This window comes from Alosa pseudoharengus, unplaced genomic scaffold (genome assembly GCF_046254945.1).
Source record: "Alosa pseudoharengus isolate Yale_2024_CS ecotype anadromous, Long Island Sound unplaced genomic scaffold, YU_APseudo_1.1 YU_APseudo_1.1_scf_6, whole genome shotgun sequence".
NCBI lineage: Eukaryota > Metazoa > Chordata > Actinopteri > Clupeiformes > Clupeidae > Alosa > Alosa pseudoharengus.
Genome location: NW_027468848.1, coordinates 29,444,419 through 29,463,742, shown reverse-complemented (window position 1 = coordinate 29,463,742; position 19,324 = coordinate 29,444,419). Strand labels below are relative to the sequence as shown.

Genomic DNA, 19,324 nt, shown 5'->3' with positions numbered 1-19,324 from the left:
AATGCTGACACACAGCCATCACAGAGACCTAATTTTAAAACAAGGTATATGGAGATCACCAGAGCTACCAAAGCATAGCACAGCAGAGGAAAACACGAGATTCATGAATACACAATCACACTAAATGCAAGATGTAAATCACTAAATTAGAAATTACAACAGATACACATAATAATTGCTTAATTAGAATACTTTAATAAATAGGTGTGGAATATTTGTTTAACTTTGGTGCTGTCTACTCCGATGAAACGATTGGGGTATGATCACACCACCAAATTACTGCAAATCCTCACTTATGACATTCTATTAAATGATTTCCCAAGCCTTTCCCTAGCTCTTCAATACAGTTCTTTTAGAACTAGTCCACTGTAGCTTCAGCTGTCAGGAAACCTGATGGGATGAGGATCCTACACACAGTGAAGCTGGTGTACAAAGGTACAAAGGCAGGATTACGTGCAAAAGCCCCCAGAGTTTAGTCATCCAGAGCCTCCATGGCCCTCTATTGAGTTTATTGCCCCATTACCTTCACAACAGGGACAGATTACGTAGTGACTCACAGTCGTTCCTGACAGCTGAGTCTGTGACAAGTGTGTGTGTAGGAATGAGGCCATTTGTTAGAAAATGTATCTAGTACTGTCAGCCAAAAACAGAATTTATGAAATGATTGCAAGTGAAGCAATTATGTCATCTAATTAGTGCATATTGTGAAGAGGTATTCCCTCCACCTCAGGCAGAGAAAAAAACATATCTTACACATCTCCTTGTCTACTAAGAGAGACCCATCCAGAGGTGATCTGACAACAGAAACACTCACCCCACTGGTCAACTGTCCCACACAAGTACATAAATTCCTCTGATGCACTACAGAACGTACAAAAGTACACTGTGGCTCACTATTTGACTTCGGGAATTAGAATTACAAATCCAAGCAGCCAATGTAAGCCTATGCTGCAAAATCGATGTGGATGCTACAATAACTAGATGTACCGCAGAGCGGTACAAAATATAACCGCCGCCCAGTCCAGCACATTTTTTCCACAAAAATAAATCACGCTGAAAGGCCTATATGATTCTAACTGTCTCACTAAATTGTATTAGCCACACGCAATTCTCACTGGTATCTGCTAGACAACAAGTACCAAAACATGATTAGTTCATAGATTTCACATGTAAAATTCATTTTATACAACCCCACCCCCATCTTGCCTGTTCATAATTCTGAGAAATTCTTGAATTGTGTGCATGTGTGCATGTGTGCGTGAACACATTTATGTTTATGTGTGTGTGTGTGTGTGTGTGTGTGTGTGTGTGTGTGTGTGTGTGCGTGCTTGTGTGTTTGCCTGCGTATGTGTGTTTGTGCATGTGCATGCATGCGTACATATGTCTACTGTGTGAGTATGTGTCATACGTATGATTACTGTGAATGCATGTGTGTCCGTGTGTATCTGTTTATGCACATGTGTGCACATGGAATGGGTTAACATGACCCCTGGAGGCAAACATATGGAAAAAATTGGTCATCCTAGGCCCTACGGTTCTCAAGATATTCACAGAAAACTGTGTCTGCCCTACCCTCCTTTCGGGGGGTCCAGTACAGCGGGGGGGCTACAGATCAAAACGAAAAACGACGGTTCCATGCTATCCATGTGGGGTTACATGCCCACCAAGTTTTGTGTACCCCGGTCTTTCAGTGTCCCGGGAATCATTGACGGAAATTTGGACATGCGAAAAAAAAAAATAATAATAATAATAATAATCTGACTAAACCTATATGACCGCCGCGCAGCGAAGCGGCGGTCATAATAAGAAGTGTGTGGTCTCAGGCACAGCCAGCCCAAACCAATAAACAGAAAATGTAAAAAAAAATCTGGTACAGAACCAGTCTTTCCCAAAAAGCTGTTTCTCCTCCAGATTAGTAGCTGACAGAAGCAGCAACACCTGCATGGAAAGAGCTATGCAGATATGAACACCTGTTACACACCTCTAAACCATGGGAAGAAGACAACAGTCCTCCAACTTACAGAATACCCTCCCCTCATCACCCAAATCTGCCACTTCGCCTTCCCCTCCTGATGCACAATGCCCATTTCCCATGCATCCAGTAATAATATCCCACATGACTTGTAATAAAAAAAAAACACTGCAGACCACTGCAGGTTGTAGAGACAGACTTGACCAATTAGCTGTTGAAAGGGCACAAACACACGTTTATGCCTAACTCATTACCTCAGCCACTCAGCAGCAGCTCACAGCTAAGCTCCAGACACAACACACTAATTGCTACACTTTCTTGTCTTATGCTCTTCACTGGTGTATTGCAAAGGAAGAAAATCATGATGGACTTATAAAGTGATATAGAAATACAAAGACAACAAACATTCCATTGTTTAATAATGAAACATAACATAATTTAACAACAAAATAATCCAACATTAACAAATTTTAATTATGCAAACCTATCACTTAATGCCAACATGAACATAAGATGACAAGACAACATTATCCAGTAAATTTCCTTTCACTCTCATCTTAGCTGCCAGTGACTTAGCCATGTCACATCAACTAAAAGCTGCACCACTAAAAGAAAACACAGTCAGTCTGCCCTGGCAACCTGAGAGCCCCTGGCTACTCAGCTGTCTCTACAGAGTGGGGAGACTTTACATTGCTGATGTCGTCACCCTCAAAGAGGTGTCCAGTAACCAGTGTGCCAATAGGCATCTGTGTTTGTTCAGGTAGCACTGCCAGCTCTGCTCTCAACCAGACTCCCAGACACCTCAGAGTAAAAGTAAAAAACTAAACAAAAAAAGAAAACCATGGACATCCAGGGAAAGAGTGTGTGTTAACTGAGCTTATAGAGCCTTACCTATCAAGCTAAAGTGGACTCCAAATCAACTGTGTGACATACAAAAAACATCCTATGCCAGGTCATGTAATTATCAAGGTGTGGCCTTTTCTAATGAGAAAAAAATACAAACAAAATGTATGTAGCATGTAGACATTACTCAGCTGACTTAATTAATTACATCGATCATGGAGAGTGATCTCAATTTAATTCCACCAACACACCCCAGTCTGACTCATAGCAAGCCCGCAGCATGAAAAGCCATCAGGATCACAATTGTCAGCCACACTGAGAAAGCCATTGGAACATGTTGGATCATCCATAGAAAACCACCCCATTCACCCCCTTCTTTGGACTATTAAGAGCTTCAGTTGCTCCCAGTTGTTTTCCCCATATTAAAAACTTGACTATGAAACTATGAAACGAGCATGTAATGCCACTGTCAGTGTGGATTACAGGTTCAATTTCGTCTCATCAGTATCATCTCAACAGGCAGTGTTGGGCAAGTTACTTCAAAATCATAATGTATTATGTATTACTTATTACTGTCATTTCAAAGTAATTTGTTACATTATAATATTACTGTCTCTGAATTGTAAGGCATTACACTACTATTGCATTACTTTTAAGTTACTTCCACCAAAATATCTAGAAATATGGATTTGCCATTCTAAATGCAGTTTATTACGCTCAATGCAGCTTGCTCTTCCAATGGAGGGAGATGTGGTTTAGCATAATGACTGAGCTAGGCTTAAGGCTAACAACAGTAGAATGCAATAGGCGCAGTGCTCATGATGCAATACAAGGAACAATCATAGTCAGAATTTTGTTAAAAACCGACAAAAGGTCAAAGTCTGGTAAATTGTGATAGAAATACTGTAACTTTAAGGCCTAGGCCTACTCATTAAAATCAATAGAGAGCCTACTATATTGTAAATCAAAGCTTAAAGGAACCGTATGTAAGATTGTGGCCAAAACTGGTACTACAATCACTTTCAAATTACTGTAGAGCGGTGTATCCCCTTCCCCTCCCCTCTGACTGGCAGAGTTGGCAACCGGATGACGAAACACTACTGATTTTGTGATTAGTAGATAGGTGGAGGGTGGCACATTAGGCCAAAACACAACATCAACATCAGTTGAGGGCTGCAACTTCACTTTTTAAATGACAATATCCTGGCCAGACTACTGTTGTCAGTGATATAAGTATTTGAAATGAACATGATTTCTTAATGTCTAGTGACATATCAGGGCAATTTTATGATTAATTGAAATACATTTTTTACATACGGTTCCTTTAATAAAGACATGTCAAGGTGGTGGCCTGCTGGCCATTTCGGTGCCCTAAGTGAGTGGCTTTGAGTGAGTGACATTTAAATGATTACTCAAACACCTGTGTGTTTTTAAACATTCATTTCTGAAGAAATGCTGTTTTACCTATAAATGGTGCACTGTCACTTTAAGAGCATTGATCTTTATGTTGTCATAATGCCCTTTTGCCAGCTCTTGTTTACAAGCCTTATTTGTTTGAGTTACATTGATAGCACAATATTAACAATAATATGCACAATGTTAAGTTGTTTTAAGCAACCTTCATTGCTTTGGAAATGGAAGTATGCAATGACATGTTGCTTCACATTTCGTTTTGCGAATACAAGTGAATTATGAGCCTGGTATCCATCTAGCTATCTGAATGGAATGCGTTTCAGTCGACTCAGCATATCATGTGCTTCATGTAGCCTAAATGCTTGGAAAACGAATGATTGAAGACCCACCAATTCTAGTACTACGTGGTGATTGAGAGAACCCAAAAGGTATCAAACTTGCATGTAACATCGTGTTAGTGCATTTTGACATTGTAAACGTTATTGAAGAAGAGTGAAACACAGTTTGCAATAAAGCTACTATTCATTGGTTACATTTGGGTGCCCCCTCTATCCTTTGGTGCCCAACGCAAAGTGCGTGATGCGCGTGGTGGCACTGCCAGGCTACACAATCTTTTTCTGCATTTCTATCCCTTTATTCTCTTCAATTCAAGTTCACAGCACAAAGCTGACATGCACAACAGCATAGTTTGTGTTTTATCAGGAATAAAAAAGATTAGCGTGGCACTACTTTAGATGTTTCATTAATTTACTTGTGCTATTTCGCGAGGCATAGAGAGATCTTTCGGTTTCGCACACAAAGTGCACTAACTATTATGTTCTTCATAGCCTTGTCTCTGACAAGCTGAAAATAATGAGCGTAGGCTTATGTCCATCCCGCAAATAGAGTCCGCCTGCGAGTCTGCTGCAGCAGTCATATTCAACCAGTATCAGGAGATAACGTTCTACTATTTTGCGCTGATTTTTTCTCCTCTGTTGTTCTCGCGTGGTGTTTGCAAATATCAAAACAAAACACCACTTAATTTTGGGTTAAATGCATTGTAACGCGCGTTACTGAAGTTTGTACCGAGTAAAATATTACCCAATTTTTTTTTGTAATGCCTTACATTACCACGTTACCGCAAACAGCAATATATTACAGTAATTACATTACTTTTGTAACGCGTTACACCCAACACTGTCAACAGGTGAAGCATGGACATCACTCTGTGTCCCTTCATCCCTTTGACCCTGTAATTCACAGCGCAATTGCTTTCAGACTTGTTTCATTTTTTGACCCTTGCTAATCCTGAATAAAAAGACCTAAAGTATGTAGTGATGTGGTAATCTGGCCACTGGCCTGTCTATTCTTAAAAGAATACCCTAGAGAAGGAAAGCCAAAAGTACAAAACAAAATTCTTTGGATCAGATTACCACACAGATATATGGGCTCGGGTCATAGTTATATGATTTATCAAGCATGTGTCTGACAGATAAACTGAACAAATGAGAATTTAACGATACTCAAACATACTTTAAACCCCTTGAACAGTTCACAGAGGGTGAATCTGCAGCAGATGCATCTATTCACAGTGTCTTAGTCCTCAACAGCCTAGAAGAGACTCCAAACGGAAGTTGGTCAGTCAAAACATCTCTTGTATCGGAGACGTCTGTTTGGAGCTTGGACAGTGAGATCCAGCTGGGTGGGAATGTAACAGGCTTTGTCCCAAACGCCAAGCCTGAGCAGTAGCATGGGTAATCTCAACCTTTGGACCAACGACAGCTCAGTGAGAGGGCGAACGCTTCAGAAACTCCTTGCCTACAGCTCAAAACAAACACTAAGTTCTTGACTCCTAAATTCCTTACTCAAACACAGTCAAGCTCTTCCCCTTGTAACTGTCCATGGTACAAAACCACAGCATCAAATTGCTGTGACTGACTAGAAAACCACAAAAGTATAAAAAAATATATTTTAAAAAAGCATGGGATATTTGAGTATTGCTTAAGAAGTGCATTCCTGTAATGTCTATGCATAGTAATAATCATTTACAGCCTGGGAAAAAGGAGCTGATACATAAAGGAAATTACTCTTATGCCTACTACTGTATGCAACTGTTTCCAACCCAGTCTATACATTACGTCTGGCAGACACTCTGCTCCTTCAGCACCCTGGACAGCAGAAACCTACAGTGTACAATGATCACTCTGGCCATATAGAGTACAGCTGGATGAACACATATACTGTAGACTCTGCAACTGTTAGGTGGGGATCACATTAGCCAGCGGCAAGCGGCAGGTTTCCTATTGTTCTCTATGGTTCTACAGAGGAACGGTGGCAACGCTGGCGTTAAGCAAGCTGAGCATTGAACTTGGTTTAACTTTCAGAGCGCAATGCAAGCGTATTCAATTGTCAGTTAAGGCAAACCGTTTATGTTACCACAGGAACGAGATAGAACTTATTATGGTCTGAGCGTTGCGTTACGCTTGCCACTGCTACTTGCCGCTGGCTAATGTGATCCCCGCTTTAGAAACAACTAAATTAGCCCTTAAATGTCTTGTTTGCTGAAATACACTACCAGAATACACCCTATCTCTTAATTATCCCTCTATTGCTCCATTGCCTATATACATTAACTATAGAATGTAATAAAATGAACAAAGTACTTACCAGAGGCGTTCAGCAGAGTGTCAAAGTCATCCACAATGACCTGTTCATCCTCTTTCACAGGCACAGTTGTCTCAAGTACAACAGAAGACATGGAGGGTGTTGGGAGGTCTGTAGGTGCCTCCTTGTCCTCAGTCACTAGCTTTGATGAGGATTCTGTTATATCTGAAATTGATCCCTTGGTGGATCGGTCAGCATCCATAGCCGTTGTTTCGGATTTTTCTGTGGCCACGGTACTTGTTATTTCTGTCTCACCCTCAACTGTGGGAGTGGTGCTGCTTTCCTCTTCACGTGATGGGACGGAAGTTTCCTGTATGGGTTCAGTTGTGGCTGAAGCTGTTGAACTGGGTGTGTCTGTGTCACAAACAAATGTGGTGAAGGTGGACAGCTCAGTGACCGGTGCTGTTGTGAACGAGTCTGTTTGCTCCAGCAACTCTGTTGTTGTGGTCGTCGCTTCTTCGGACGTCTCAGAAATAGGTTGTTGAGGCGGCGTTGACTCAACGAGGACATCAGGAGTTTCAGGCCCATAGTCTGGATAGGCAGTTGTAGCAGAAGTTTCCAGAACTGGCAGAATCGTAGACGCAGGTGACTCTGGAGCATCAGTACTTTGCTCTGTGCCATTTGTGTGGTCCTGGTCAGACTTGTGTGATGTATCAACAGAGGTCTCAGTAGCTGGTTGGACGCTGGGAGACAAATCGCTTTCCCCTGCGGTGGACTCTTCTGCCGAAGAGGTCGCCTGCCCTGAGGGGGCAGAGACAATCTCCTCTTCAGTGTCCGTCACTTCCTGGATGGTGGTGGCAGTGGTGTCCAGTCCGTCTGTGGCAGATTCCGTTTCTGCCGTACTGGCTGTCACAGCTTCCTCTGCAGGATGGGTGCCCTCGAGGTCAGATGTCATGTCCACGGTGAAGCCTGTCAGGATGGTCTCCTCCGTTTTTCCCTCAGCAAACTTGGGCTCCGTCGGGGAGGCGGTGAGGAGGATGTCAGGCTGAATGGTACCCACATTAATCACCCCCTCATCTGACTCCGTCAGAGGCTGGGTGGTGGTCATGATATCCACCCCCTGTTCTAGTGGAGAGGGGGAGGAAGCAACACCTTCTACAGGTTCTGGTGCTGGGAACACGTCACCACGAGGTGCTTGGGTCGCTTTCCTCTGAATCAAGTCCTGCCCCAAAAAGTCTGTAATGTCAAAGACCCTCGGAGTCGTCACAATGCCATCTTCAGTGTCATCTGGTTTGCTTGCAGCCGTTGGTGTCACCAATAGCTCCAATTCACTGTCCGTAACCTCCTCAACTGTGGGCGGTGCCATGCTTGTGGAGAACATGGAAGGAGGCTCTGTGAAGATACCTCCATGCAAGGGATCTACTGTGACAGCAGCTTCCATTGGGACAGGCTCGGCAGTGATGAGGTCCTGCTGAAAAGGAGCTGTGGTGGTTCGGCTGAGGGCTGGAGTCAGGGTGGGAGTAGCAGTGGAGCTCATCACAGTTACATCCACAAAAGTGGTGTGGTTCATCTCTGTTCTACCTGCAGAGTCAGACAAGCAGAGATTAATTATATTAGCAATTATTTTGTCAAATTAACATACCTCACCAAGGAGTTTAGAAAGTGTTTAGCATGGATTCAGAAAAATAAGTAGCCTGGGTTTTCCCATGCTGCCTTACGCGCACAATTTTATTGACGCCTGGATTCTATGGACTTCGTTTTCACCTCAACGAAGGAACCAATCACAAAACGGAGGGAGGGCAGCAAGACAATGACGACACACTGAAGCTGTTACGAGCTACGTACAGGCGCATTTGATAGACATTTGTAGCGCCCAATAAATGGCTCTGGGCATTCGTAACCGTTTCAAATACGACAAAATGAATGTCTAGTTCCCAGACCCCATCTCAATGAGATGAGATCTGACGTTAGCCAGGCTAAAAAATAAGCTTAATAACGGAATTTGCCACGTCTCTTTCTTCAATCAGTCAGGTTACTTATTCGCAGTCTACCTGCCGAAGTTGCAGCATTGCCGTTACTCTGCTCGCAACCGACCACCTCCCCTTATGCCTCCCGTCTTCCATAGTTAAAGAATAAAGGGGTGTATGGTGGAATCCTGCCTGACTCCTGCTTGCGCAGTCGACTCCGGCACGATTCCGCGAAGCACTTCAAGACCCTGGCCAGAGACTTCGCCAAACATGCTCTTCTATTATGCTTTGATGTCTTTATGCAAATTCCAGAATGTGAACTAGTGAACTTCAAATAATATTAACTGTAAGATAGATATACTACTGATACTAAAGATATAATACTGTCAGGTACATTGAATTCATTAATCTAAAGTAACTTAAGTGTATCAAAGTGGAATATGTTATTCAGAGAAAATTAAATCTGTCAATTGTGTAAACATAATCCCCTAGTGACTCGTGATATTAAATTTTTGGTTGACAGATGTTTATAACTATAAATCCTTTTTAGTACAACAAAAAGTCAACTGTCTTGGAGATATATGGTATTATTATGTAGTTATTATGAAATATCACTAGTGTTTTGACTATTGGAACCAAATCATTGGATTGTGGTTTCTGGGCACCACTTTTAAGGTCTGACAATGAGCGAATTAACAAGTTTTGATTGTGAAATGTCAGCTGAAGTTCCTCCATTGTGACGTCACTCTTTTTGCCCTTTCACTTGTAAGTCAGAGTAATAGTTTAGTTACCAAAGTAAGTCCAATGAAATAAAAAGAAAAAGGTTGAGTCACTTCTTTTATATTTAGACAAAATAGGTTAAAGTGCATCAGTGCAGAAAATGTCATGCCATGACAAGGCTTGTCTGTACATATATTATTTATATATTTTACTTTATTCAAAACAAAAGTTAAAGAAAGTTAAAATTGTGTAGCAAATACATTGCCCTTAGGAAATTATTGCCTCTATCCTTAGGCAATTTTGATATTGTCCTTGCTCTAATTCAAATAACACATCAATGCACACACAGTTACCCAAAGAGAAACCCATGCAAACACATGGGAGGGAGGGAGACGATTTAGAGAGTCCACTGTGCTCCACCCAACTGAGACTAGTCAAATACACACACACACACACACACACACACACACACACACACACACACACATACACACACACACACACACACACAGCACACACATGCTGAGAAATAAACATCCTTTGGTGTGTGTGTGTGTGTTTGTGTGTGTGTGTGTGTGTGTGTGTGTGTGTGTGTTTGTGTGTGTGTGTGTGTGTGTGTGTATGTGTGTGTGTGTGTGTGTGTGTGTGTGTGTGTGTGTGTGTGTGTGTGTGTTTGTGTGTGTGTGTGTGTGTGTGTGTGTGTGTGTGTGTGTGTGTGTGTGTGTATGTGTGTGTTTGTGTGTGTGTGTGTGTTTGTGTGTGTGTGTGTGTGTGTGACAACTTAAAGAGCCTCTCCTCAGTCTGGCGCGGCACGACATTGTGAAGCAGTGGTCCAGCTGTTCTGTATTATGCACATGGCTCTGTTGCCCTCCCTCCCCAGCTATATCTGATGCAAGGTGTGACATACTTTTTTCCTCTGTCCAGAAAAGAGCCCCCCTCCCCAACTTTCCTCCTTCATCCAGTCTGAGAGAAAGATGTGTTGTTGCACTGATGTGTTTTGTGGTTGTTTGTGGCACAAAGCAGAGCTTTATTGTATCATCCACTTTCAAAACAAAAGCACTGTCCCTTCACTTTCTGCCAATGGCTTGTTCACTATCTGCCTCACTGATAAGAATTAAGTGGGAAATACTCCAACAGCACAAACACGGCTACTTGAAAGGTACTTAAGGAAACGCAGAGTGTAGAGGTCTGACAGACCCCTAAAATAGACCAAATAAACTGGAAGGGTCACCTAGTTTGTATGTTTGACCGCTCGGGGCAAGATTTATCACAGAAGTGGTTAGCTTAGCACTCGTTTTGAGCCGAAGCCTAGGGCCCTGCAAGAGACAGGTTATCTGAAAGAGCTTCGGGTGAAAAGATAGGCTGTTGGGCCGGGTCAGAGGTCATCAGAGCTCGTTGGTTTTAGGGCTCTGGCAGAAGCTCGCTCACCCATTATCTGAGCGTCTGCTCTGATTAACTCTGAGTGATAGTGACAGAAAGGGAGGACACCACAAGCGGAAACTGAAGGTGATGTGATGTGATGAGGGGAACAGGGTTGGAGGGGTTGCTACCTCAGCACTTCCCCCGAAAACACGACTAAGTGAGGGGCCAACACATTCGGGAACAATTCTGTAACACTGCACATCGACGTATTACTGCAGTTATCTTAACTTACGCACATTAAGTGGCTAATATTTGCAATGGCTTACTCATGTTAGCTGATGTACTGTACGTAGTTGGTGAACTCACAAGGCCTTCTTTTCATGGTAGCAGGGTGTAAAATTTGGGTCCTGTCTTGTAACTATGATGAGGTCATTGGTGACTATGGATACTGATTTTATTTAAAAAAAAAAGAAAAACACACATTGCTAAATGTGTTGTCACATTTGACAAAAAAATGTCAGGCTAGACTCTCAAATATAGTTTGATCACAATTGAATTTAAACCTCTGATGTTGAGAAGAGTTGAAATAACACTCAGTTTTGTTTAATAGAGTTTAGTTTTACTGTTTGCCAGCCCAATTTGGCTGCTAAGGAAATGGGTGTGAACCAAGCTGAACTGAAATGAAAGTGAGGTCAAGGAATCACTGGAGAATTAGCACACTGTGCAACAAGACCCGTGTAAAAGTTTCCATGCCCAGCTCATGTGAGCTCAACTCATGTGAACTCTTACAGTAAAATCAGCACCAAATATAACAAAGACTCCACAAGAAGGGGACACACAAATAGTGGCAAAGTGATTAAAGCTAAGGGCATTGTTGAAGCCAGTGGTCATCTCACCATATAAAGGATATGTTTGTATTGGTAGGCCTGTTCAGTTGTTTGATGTTGATGTGTCTGGATGAAGCTTACAGAGAGCAATGAGGTTATACAAATGGGGCGGGAGAGGGGGTAGGGAGGTTGATGTTTATAAGGGGGGCCTGGGAGCACAGCCACTGTGGTCTGGGAGAAGTGCACCAAAGTTACACAAAAGTTTACACGTGACTCTACCTTTGAAGCAGTACGCTCCAAGCTTCAGAGTGGGCTTTGGGAAGCCCGTCTGGTTGCGGAAGCGGTACATGGTGCGGACACCAAGCAGGCCGCCGCCGCACTGTACCCTGGGCCTGGCCACCGGATGGCGAGCACTCCCGTCGGACAGCCATCCATAGTCACACCTGTCCAGCCCCCTCCTCCACGCAGCGTGCAGGTGTCCTGGAGAGGCCAGGACAGCGTCTCGCTTCTTGCACTCCTCCTGGGCCTCTTCGAAGGTCATTTTGGTGGTGGTGGGTGCGTAGAAGACGTCACCTGGATAGCACAAACAAGCATGCATCTGGTCAGCTAATTGGATGGGTGTCAGCTCTTGAATCATCAGCTTTTACTGAAAAAAAAGACGTCTGTTATGAATGCTTGCTTTGTAAGATGCTGGGTGAGAACATGATTTAATTACCCTACTTGCTAGACTAAAGGGTGAGCTTTCATTGAGGCATGGAAATCCTGTCTCGATATGTGCCTTAATATGAGTCTCTATGGATTTGAAATAGTCCCTCAAAGCTTTTTAACTCTTAATCACTTAATCAAATGCTATTCTCTCCCTCTCCTACTGAATCACATATTATGTGTAAAAAGGAAGAGCAACATATGTTTTGTGTAGACTTGGGCGTGACATTTGAAGGTTTTTGGTTCCCCCCATTGATTCAGTTCTGTGACGCGGATTTTTCAAAACCACTCTAAAAAAATTGTATTTCATCCAAATCATAGTCAGTCCTACACGTGAAAGAGTGCCACATGTGAGACAGTTAACAGTTGAATTATGAAGATGCCTTATATCTCATATCTCCAGTCTCTTGTATTTATGTCAGAATATGCATGACAGGAGTTTCTGTTACAGGGACTCAATGAGGCATGGAGAAATAAAGCCTTGACGCCAGAACTGTGGGACATACCAATCATGTCATCATGCAATAATTGTTTCAGCAACGAATGCAAAGGAAACAAAATGAATGTCTACACTTTGGATGCTCCCAAGCTTCCACTTCATTGTGCCAGAAGTATTAGTGACATCAATTATCACATATTTTCTGGTTTTGCTATCGCAAACTCTGGAACGTCAAATGAGGATCCCTGCCTATGTTGAAATAGTGTCAGCATGCCCCTTGTCTAAGTCTAAACCACAAAGGCTCACACCACAGAATTGTAATTATGTTTCTTTCATGTAACTGCATACACGTTCAAACACTATGTATGAATGTATATTTGTTTGAGGAACTTTCTTATTCTTACCATCTAGTTTGTCCACAAAGCAGTACACATCATAGGTCTCAGTTGGCTTTCTCAAACCATATGACCTAACGCCGGGTTTGGATTTGAGATTTCCATAGCAGCCGGCCCTTGGTTGGATGATAGGGTATCTGGAGAAGACACAGCACAATGTATCAAGATATATATAAAGACAGCTCAAAGTCTACCATATGATACTACTGTATGTATAAGTAGTATATATACTCTTTTGATCCTGTGAGGGAAATTTGGTCTCTGCATTTATCCCAATCCGTAAATTAGTGAAACACACACAGCACACAGTGTACACATAGTGAGGTGAAGCACACACTAATCCCGGCGCAGTGAGCTGTCTGCATCAACAGCGGCGCTTGGGGAGCAGTGAGGGGTTAGGTGCCTTGCTCAAGGGCACTTCAGCCGTGCCTACTGGTCGGGGTTCGAACCGGCAACCCTCCGGTTACAGGTCTGAAGTGCTAACCAGTAGGCCACGGCTGCCCGTAGTTTCCGCATATGAATCAAATCCAATCTTGAGAACAGTAAAATAGGGATAAGCAAACCTCTTAGAATAGTTACTGTTTCTGGTAGGTTTTAGGTTCTCACCTTACTGTTTGATCGGCGATCCAACCAGCATCACAGTGGTCAAACCCATCCTCAAATGCTGATTTCAGTTGGTCAGGCGTGGCGATGGAAGCCCCTATGTCCGTGCAGGCTTGAACTGCCTTGTCATAAGTGAGGGTGTACCTGCTCGTTTTTGCTCGATAATGGAACACAACACCTGTGGGTGAGGTAAATCACAGATAGGATAGAACAGAATAGAACAGAATAGAATAGAATAGAATAGAATAGAATAGAATAGAATTTATTGTCATGTCGAGCACAAAATTGTCTTCCAGATAACCAGTTAAATATCATCTCTATCTGGTCCAGTAGTTACCTGGTCCAGGCATGTCCATCTACAGTATGTAATATTCCCTTATGGTTTATGGTTTGGACTAAGCAAATGCTATATTGTGGACAGGTAAAAAAGTATGCAACTTATGGCTAACCACACACACACACACACACACACACACACACATCCCAGCATAACAACTTTGTAGTTTTGCTATTTATCATCAACTCAACTTATAAGACAGGAATTGCAACTGATCAGCCATTTCAGGTTAACAAGAAACAACATAAAACTAAATGTATGTTCCTTAATGCTTGTTTGAATGTCAGTGGGCCTTGGAGTGCTGTTACAGTAACACCACCCAAACAGCCAGTGATACTGCAGCCTTGTGAACTCATCCATGAATAAGAAAGACAGAAAGAGATTCACAATCAAACCAGAACTCACCATCGACATTCAAAGAGACCATGTCCTGGGTGTCCTCAATGCCGTACATGACCTCACAGCGGTACGTTCCGGCATCACTGGCACGCAGCTTGGAAACGACCAATGAGGCATCGCCCACATCCTCGGGGTGGCTCTGCACCGACACACGACCCCGGTAGCCCCGGCCGATCTTGATGACACCGTTCTGGGCCACCAGAACGACCGTCTCGCTGTTGCCCTGCACCTTGGTCCACTTGATGCGCAGGTAGTCCTTGTCGCCGGCGGCAGGGCTGGCTTTGCTGTCGGTGATGGCGGGCGCACCGGTGGGTGCGGTGGAGAAGTGGCACGGCAGGGAGACCCGGCCTGAGAGCGAGCCACTCACAGGCCTCATAACCACGAGACTTGCTGAGGCTGAAAGCAGGACACATATTTACCATGACAGAATGCCCTTCCAAAAATCTATGTGAACAAGCAGACAACATGTCAGCTATCCAGTAGACTTTTTTGCCATGTAGTGGTAGTGTATTAGTATAAAAAATAGGTGATGTATAATTGCATTGTCTTCATTCATCTTTGTCCACATTTTGGGTGACAAAATTTATCAGTATGTCACTCTCTGTGGCTGGACAATATTGCATTCACTGCATCACTCAAACTGGCAGATTGCCTGTGTAAAATACTACAAGTGTTGGCCTCAATGTCTTGTCAGTGACTGTTTTAACCCCAGAAAAATCCTAAATTCAATCACTGCTTTGCCCAGAGTGAAACAGCAAGACAAGATAGAATGACTAGACAGCCAAACGGGGTGAGGAATGCTTTGGACAGGTGGGAAAGACCCTGGGGCAATATGGAGCAGCAAAGGTAGCTCTTGAACTTAGGCAGGGACCATCTGTTTTGCCCAGACAGTAAGCCGTACCTAATTGAATGGTCTGTGGTTGGGTCTGGGAAAGCTCCCACGACTAGCTTAGTGTCATCATCAAGCCATCAAGACCACAAGTAGAGAAGGGTTTGATATAGTATAGTTATAGACAGCATAACAACACATTACACCACTCACCAACAAGCCCTTCTGATCGTGTAAAAATGACATAGGCCTACTACACAGCGCAAGTCTCTCATGCCACCCCTCTCCCCAGACCCCCTCAATCTTTACATCAGTCTGATTTACATCCATGACCATGGCAGCCAGCAAGAAGATCAAATCACATATCTAAATCCACCAACGTTTCAGAAAATAATGAATATAAAGATGGACTTACCGAGAATTGTTGTGTGACACACGCAGAATAACCACAGGATATGTTTTATATTCAATAACATCTTTGATCTAGAAAACAAACAAACCCTTGTTTACAACAAGACACTTGACAAAAGCAACAAACTACATCACAAAAATGTGCGGCCCACTTGAACGCCCGTGGATCTGCATGACATCTTCCACCACTGCCCACCCTTATCTCCACGCACGTACAGGCCTGGTTGTTCTGGCAGCGCGGTGGGCTATCGCCTTGGTGGTCTAGAGGCAATTTGTCCGACACGACACTTCCTCCGAGAACCTGGGTGGTGTAACCGAATATTCAGTTGTTGTAACCTCCCGTGGGGACAAGTCACAAATGTGTGGATGGTGAGGTGGTGTGGACATCAGCGCAAGCGACAGGGTGAAACTTGTCAAAATAGTGCGGTAGGTAAGCAAACACAGATGCAAACCAGCACATTTCATTCAAACTAGGACTGATTTAAAACATGGTGAACATCAATGTGACTAAATAGCCTAGCCTATTCTTACCCACAGATTTACTCTAGGTTAGGCTGCTACTGAACAGCGAGTATGCAAGTAGGATATTAAGGACACTGTATATTCACCTCATAACCTTTCGTGGAGGCAGTATTTCCATAAGCTAAGTACCGTAGCCTCTCCAACCCTTTAGAGTTAACCTGGTCCTTTCAAGGCATTAATAGCCTAAGAGTCGCATTCACCAGGTATGCTAATAATCACTTTGTAGGCAATGTAGCCTCGTACTAAATATATATTTTTTATTATTATTATATCTTCTTGATTAGACTATTTTTAAGGTTGTTATGGAGTCATCAGAGCCCAGAGAATTCAACACGACTTCGGCAAGTATTTTCATTTCCATTTTAAAGTGTGTCTTAGCCAACTTAGTATTAGTTAGTCTATAAATTATTAATATGCATTGTCTCGTGATGTCAAGCGACACTCCTGAGTGAAAAGTGAACAACTAATGTGCTTGGCTGAAGGACATTAAACCACGTAGATTTAACGACAATTAACTAAACAATGATGTCTGAATGTCATCCTGTGCCTAAATTGGAAAAGTTGTGAATCCCATCAGTCTGTCTGAATAACTAAAAAGTATGCCAGACGTTACCCAGTATCCTCCTCGCAGTGCAGTGCGATAATTCATCCATCCATCATCTCCATCGATTGTGCAGAGGCACATTTCGAAACAATCTACACTTTCTTTGAAATAGCCTGGATCAGACTTTGCTATGACTTCCATGACATTATTGGAGTTCCATTATGCAAATATCAACTGGAGAGCTTATAGACCTAAATTCGCAATAGGCTACCATCAGCATGTTTTAATATATCATAGCTATGTGATAGGCTATGATAATGAACAAGCAATTGCCTATTTGATAATGAACAAACATCATCAACCCTGTTCATACAGTTGACTAACAATAATTGTAATATAATTAATTGATCATAATAACACACAAAAACAATACCTGAACTATGATTGTAATTCCACATAAATTGATATGAGTTGATCCTTTAAATCCAGTACATTCCACTATAAAGAATGAGGTGATATTTGAAAGAGTTCCCTGTCAGCCGGTTAGTTCTCAGTTCCCGTCTGCGCCTGTGTCCCTTGTGCCTGCTGCTCCTGCGGTATGGGTCCCTGCGCCGGTGCGTTACTTGTGATGCTCCAGGCAAGAAGACTAAGATGAGTAGGCTGACTCCAAGATGAAATCTGGCATTGACGATACACCCACGATTTCGTCAGGATAGGAGGGGCACACGCTGTCCACCCGAAAAGTGAGTGGACACCAGCCAGAGAAATAGGGTAGGACACGCGTCACAGGTGGGGCGCTTCATTTAGAGACGACTTTCGATCTTTAAGACTATCTGGAAATGGGAAAAGCACAAATGTATGTTAAAACATGTTCGAAAGTTTTCTAGCACAAATAGATAATTATCTTGGATGTGTTGTTGAAGGATTTGGGGAGATATACTTTTTCTAGGCTATTTGTTCATTATGGGGTAAAATGTTTAATTATTGGGGTTTTCAGATATCGGACATCAATCTATACAGATGATGCTACCATTAAAGCAATGCCTTGCTATGACACAAACATATACATTCCATAATGCCATCTGTCATTAAAACTTATTTTTATAGATGCTGACAGATACGTTACACTCATTATTAGCAAGAATGCAACTGACAGTAGTTTACCTATAGTTATATACAGTGTTACATATAGTTATGTCGCCAAGACTCGCCATGTTATCTCATCTCTGTAGCCTTGATAGCACTCTGTAGCGCTATCAAAAAGTTGCTATCATCAAACTACTTCACAGGTTCTTCCACACGGGGGAGAGGCCGGGTCGTAGATAGTTAACATTGACGGGGAGGTCCTCTCCATTAGTTATCAATGAAGTCACCCAGGTAACTTTATAATCCTTTTCCAAACCGAAATACATTCATAGACAGTAAAGACAACTTGTATAGAAATATGAAACTGTATTGGTTGTATAAAAAACATGATTTTAGCAAATAAAGTTAAATATACTGTATAAAGAATCACAATGCATTGGCAATTGACCTATTTGCATACTGATTTGTGATATTATGATAAATAAATGAGTGATGACATTTAAAACGAAATCATTGGGAATCACATTTCATCATAAATACTTGATGTATGAAAGGGCTCTCTTATCTGTGGGTCTATAGCTTGTCTACTTCCCGGGTAGTCAGTATTTTATTCCTCATACATTCAGTAAATATATACATGGGCAACCTCAGCACAGGGTTCCCTGTGCACATAGGCAACAGAAGGGGCTGAACTATCTCTGTGGCCATACTGTCACTTTGCCCCACCACATCCCCCCTACATCCCTCAGACATGCCAAGACCTGCTACAGCAATAGTACACTTTCCTTCCTATGGAAATGACAGTTGTTACCCTCAGCCTGTCTTCAGACAGATTCGGTGTCTGATAAAGGCCATATTGTAAAGAAAGTATTCAACCATAGCTAACAGGACACTAGAATATCTGATGTGACATCCTGTCCTTGTATAACACATTTATATCAATCTGATTAGCCAGTTGTGTTTCTGCTTGTCAAAAATGAGAATTAGTCACTGTTTGTGGCCCCATTCACCTGTGAGAGGTGACTGCACTGTTGTCCACAAGATTGTGACCACTTCTTCAAACATGCAGAGACAGCTCAACAATAGCCTTTAGGGACTATTGTAAACCGGGCATAGACTTTATCACTGAACTAATTATGTAGCTAATTAGTGAATGTTTATGGCTTTATTGTGGCTGTACTGCCGGACTGCCGGAATGCTTCACTTTGCAACCTTAACCCTACATGAAGGTGGCTTTCTAAAGTGTTTCATCCAAAACCTGTTGGTGTGTATTCGGTTGGTGTGAGTATCACAGCAGGACTATTCTTTTGCTATGTAAGGGCTAGCATAGTATGGTTTATTTATTGCTGCAACATGCCTCTTCTTGA

At 42.6% G+C, this 19,324-nt stretch overlaps 1 protein-coding gene across 1 annotated transcript in view; it reads right to left on the bottom strand.

Annotated features, from left to right (window-relative positions):
• vcana (versican a) overlaps positions 1-17,472 on the bottom strand; it is a 45,777-nt gene extending 28,305 nt beyond the window's left edge. Inside the window, exons 1-7 of the mRNA XM_076271357.1 lie at positions 17,305-17,472; positions 15,810-15,877; positions 14,572-14,961; positions 13,833-14,007; positions 13,236-13,363; positions 11,967-12,260; positions 6,875-8,392 (exon numbers count right to left, since the gene is read on the bottom strand). Of these exons, the coding sequence (XP_076127472.1) occupies positions 6,875-8,392; positions 11,967-12,260; positions 13,236-13,363; positions 13,833-14,007; positions 14,572-14,961; positions 15,810-15,870 (2,566 nt within the window). The 5' untranslated portion in view covers positions 15,871-15,877; positions 17,305-17,472. The remainder of the gene's footprint in view (positions 1-6,874; positions 8,393-11,966; positions 12,261-13,235; positions 13,364-13,832; positions 14,008-14,571; positions 14,962-15,809; positions 15,878-17,304) is intronic.
• Positions 17,473-19,324: the final 1,852 nt, after the last annotated feature.